General features: G+C 41.1%; 1 protein-coding gene across 2 annotated transcripts; it reads right to left on the reverse strand.

Annotated features, from left to right (window-relative positions):
• Positions 1-1,648: 1,648 nt before the first annotated feature.
• On the reverse strand, positions 1,649-3,363 carry LOC135715074 (probable peptidoglycan muropeptide transporter SLC46). Of its 2 annotated transcripts, XM_065238483.1 has the most exons (4): positions 3,158-3,363; positions 2,826-3,095; positions 1,783-2,773; positions 1,649-1,723 (listed from the first exon to the last, which is right to left on the reverse strand). In XM_065238483.1, exons 1-4 carry the CDS (start codon positions 3,360-3,362, stop codon positions 1,672-1,674), a joined length of 1,518 nt encoding a protein of 505 aa, XP_065094555.1. In that variant the 5' UTR covers position 3,363; the 3' UTR covers positions 1,649-1,671. The 2 variants fall into 2 exon arrangements, with proteins under 2 accessions (XP_065094555.1, XP_065094556.1); XM_065238484.1 differs by having other exon boundaries at positions 2,826-3,363.
• Between the last annotated feature and the right edge of the window lie 267 nt (positions 3,364-3,630).

Raw genomic sequence — 3,630 nt, forward strand, 5'->3', positions numbered from 1 at the left:
AGAACGTCGTTTACTCAAAAGTGAGTCAACATAATGCTGCTCAATTTTGAGTAGCCCTACTTGCCGCTGAGATGAGTACATTTGACTCAATTTTGAGGTGACCAGAATAAGCGTGGAGGTGAACTTTTGTTCATCTACTGAAAAAAATTGGCACGCCAGCGGGGCCATTTACTAAAAATCATAATCACACGAATAATGCTCACGTTACTTTTGAATAGGTCCTATCAACTTTTGTAAACAACTTGCTAGATCATTTTCACGAGAACTGAAGTACGCTCACGCAAACCAACAGCACTATCGGGAGTGGGAGATTTTTCCGATGATGTTGTTAGTTTGCGTGGGCGTATTCGGTTCAAGCGAAAAGAGCAGTACAAGTTTTGTGCCCGTTTCAAATGTTACGCGAGTATTATTCATGTTTTTATTATTAGTAAACAGGGCCCTGCTGTTGTGTCATGTTTTCCAGTAAATGATCGAAAGTTCACCCGTGCACTCGTTTATTAGTTGATTTATGAATATTATGAATAATAAACCATAGAAATTTCTATTCAAAATTTCATACTGTGTTACCAACAACTTGGGAACAATAGTCTGGTTCAAGGCAAGGCACACAAGGAGATTAGTTGAGGTTAGGGTTAGGTCCTTTTTTTCATTAGCTTAGATTTGTTAGTATATATATATATATATAGAAATAATTATTTGAAATCAATATTTTCCCTTGGCACATTTTCATATAAATACCCGCAAACGGAGACGGTGACCATAGTTCCCACGTGCGCTCTAACCACGATCCAGGAAGAAGTGAGTTGGGGATCGGCGAGTCCCGCGCTGGTGTCTAGCGAGTATCCGCCATTGCTACGACACACGCAACGGGCGAGCAGTAGCCAAAGCTGTGGCGGTGAGGGTCTGGTAAGGTCTGGCGGGTCCGCCCCCGCTTGCCAGGGCCCAAAATCCAATGTGCTACTGCCCCGTCTGCGAGCGCGTGGAACGTCGGTTATTCAAACCTTACTCTGTCGGAGCATCGAAAAGGTACGCCGAGCTACGGATCTACGCAACGACCAGGATCATGGGTGCTGATTGGAGTAGCTGACCACCCTATCATCAGAGGTAACCAAACTACAAAATCCCTTTCTCTCTCTCCCTCTACGCATGGGCCCCACCGTTTCCTGATCGGCCACAACGACCCCCCCCCCCCCCCTTTATGATGTATCTTTTAAATTGAAAATTATATAATGAATAAGCTTATTTTCTGTGTTTGTGCTTTTTTTTCTTGAGAGACTGTCTTGGTGTCCTGTATTGTTCCGCCTATTATTCTCATGTTGATTGGTTGTATGTGTGATGTCCTCCCGAAGCAAGTGAATGTAGCCGACCCTGAAAAGAAACCCATTATACTGAGCTAGCCGTGAATAACAATTGCCGTACTCTAACGAAACTATCTGCCTACCCTCTTCCTATGCCTATTCGGCGAAACATATTTAAACCAAACGTCCATTAAGCCCGCATGCCAAATTTCTGTATATGAAACGCCCATGTGCTAAACGGGGTGTGATGGTCAATCCAACAAACAACTAATTGGGCTTCTAACTAACAAATTATTGAAAATAGGTTGATGTGATATCAATAAAAAGTCAAAGTATACAAAAAAAGGATGGTTTAGTATATGATATATGATACCTACAACTTGATGATTGATTGGTTTCGTTTGTTCAATAGATACTGCGTCACTCTACAATTAAATTGAATGAGTTGGTTATATCAATACAAACGATTATTAATGATGCTTACCCAATGAGCAATAGATTTATTCCAAATATTGCACTAGTTACAAACAGATACGTTGAGGGAACATTGTCAATGGTTCTGTTATAAATGTAAGTAAACAAGAATACCGATATGAGTGGAGTGATCGCTTTCACCGAAAGATCCATAGAGTAACTTTTGCCAATTTCATCGCTGGGTAAAATGCTAGATAGAATAGACCGAACTGCAGCGCCATCCACTCCCTTGAATGGTGTCATAAAAGTGGTCAAATAGAGCTGCCAACCTTGCCGGGCAAATCCTTTGACAAGGTAATCTCCAACTTGATTCACTGTGGACAGAGCAAGCAGACCTAAGTCTGAAATATTGAATAGTTTTTTGAGAAGTGCAATGCCAAACAAATTGCCAAGCATTATTAGTCCAAGTTCTGCAGACAGCCAAAATCCGTACGATACTGCATCCCAACAGAACTGCCGCCTTGTATATAAAAAAAACAGAGTTCGTCCTGCAACGGCAAATTCTACAAAGCCACCAACTATTATCAATAGCCACGTGATGGCTCGTTCGTAGTTGGGCCTAGGTTTTGAAAACGTTTGTAGCATATCTACGACTAAGTTAACGTTGAAGATCGCCTTCAGTTGCTGTATCGCTGAATGCAAATTATTCGTTGTGATAGATTCATTGGTAACTAGTATTAAGTACATTACACTAATAAACATGATTACCGCTGAAATCGAAAACATTGTTGTTACTGTTACAAATTTCACCATGTAACTGCTGGCTAGCAATCCAATAAGCACTCCAAGCATGGTGAATCCTTGTAAGACGCCCATGCGCATTGTTCGGTTATTCTCATTCGTTACATCGTTCATGTAGCTGAATATCCCAGCATTGAATACTGAATATCCTCCGGAAACTGCCACAGGAATATTCGCCACAACATACAACCACGGCGATAAAGCGTAATACGACGACAGGTAACTAATCCATGCGATCAGAATCTCTGTTAGCATATATCCTGGAACAAAACTGCAGTCATATAACGTTGCACAACGATAAAAACACTTTACCAACTGCAGCGATCGCTATGACGGGCTTTCGGCCAAACTTATCCGACCATGGCCCAAGAAACAGAGCAACTAATGCAGGAACAACTGATGTGAGCAAAACAATAGTCATAGAGATGGTAGCTGCATATGGTTGAACCTTTTCTTCTAGATAAATCGCAATCGTTTGATTGTCCGACACTCCGGAACTCTTTAAAAGAGAGCAAGCAGTCTCGTTCGATTCCAGTGTTACCACACAAGATTGATACACTATTTGGTTGGTTAACATGATCTCTATAAATTTTGAAGCAAACACCTGATTAGATATATGTTTATGAACAATCTAAGGTTTCTACCAGAAAGGCTCCAACCGAAACTATGCAGAAAAGCGACGGGTTCAACAGTTACATTTCGAAACCAATTCCGGTTAACTTTTCTCGAACCGTTGGCCACCAAGAGTGGTGAGTTTTCTTCGAACTTTTCCGCAACATCCATAGTTGAAGCACGTGGGTCACTACTTAACACGAGCACAGCTAGATCTAGTCTAACGAAATATCGCATAGCTGCTTCATCGATCGCTTGACTGCATTGCGATTCATATCAGCATTATGCGAATCTAAATATTTACAAACCTTTGATAGGTGCAGTTTGCCGTAACGAATAAATCATTTTCGTATTGCTATAAGGAACAATCAACTGGGAAAATGATTTACATTTTTGATGAGATGAGATAATCTGCTTATAGGGAGGATTCAATCTAATGCGACTATGGCTTTGTGATTGCGGTTTAGACAAAAAGGCACGTGCGTGTGCAAATACAAACATGATG

The sequence above is a fragment of the Ochlerotatus camptorhynchus genome, unplaced genomic scaffold, assembly GCF_037179485.1.
Source record: "Ochlerotatus camptorhynchus isolate MF236.1 unplaced genomic scaffold, CSIRO-AGI_Acam_v1.1 ptg000794l, whole genome shotgun sequence".
NCBI classification, from domain to species: Eukaryota; Metazoa; Arthropoda; class Insecta; order Diptera; family Culicidae; genus Ochlerotatus; species Ochlerotatus camptorhynchus.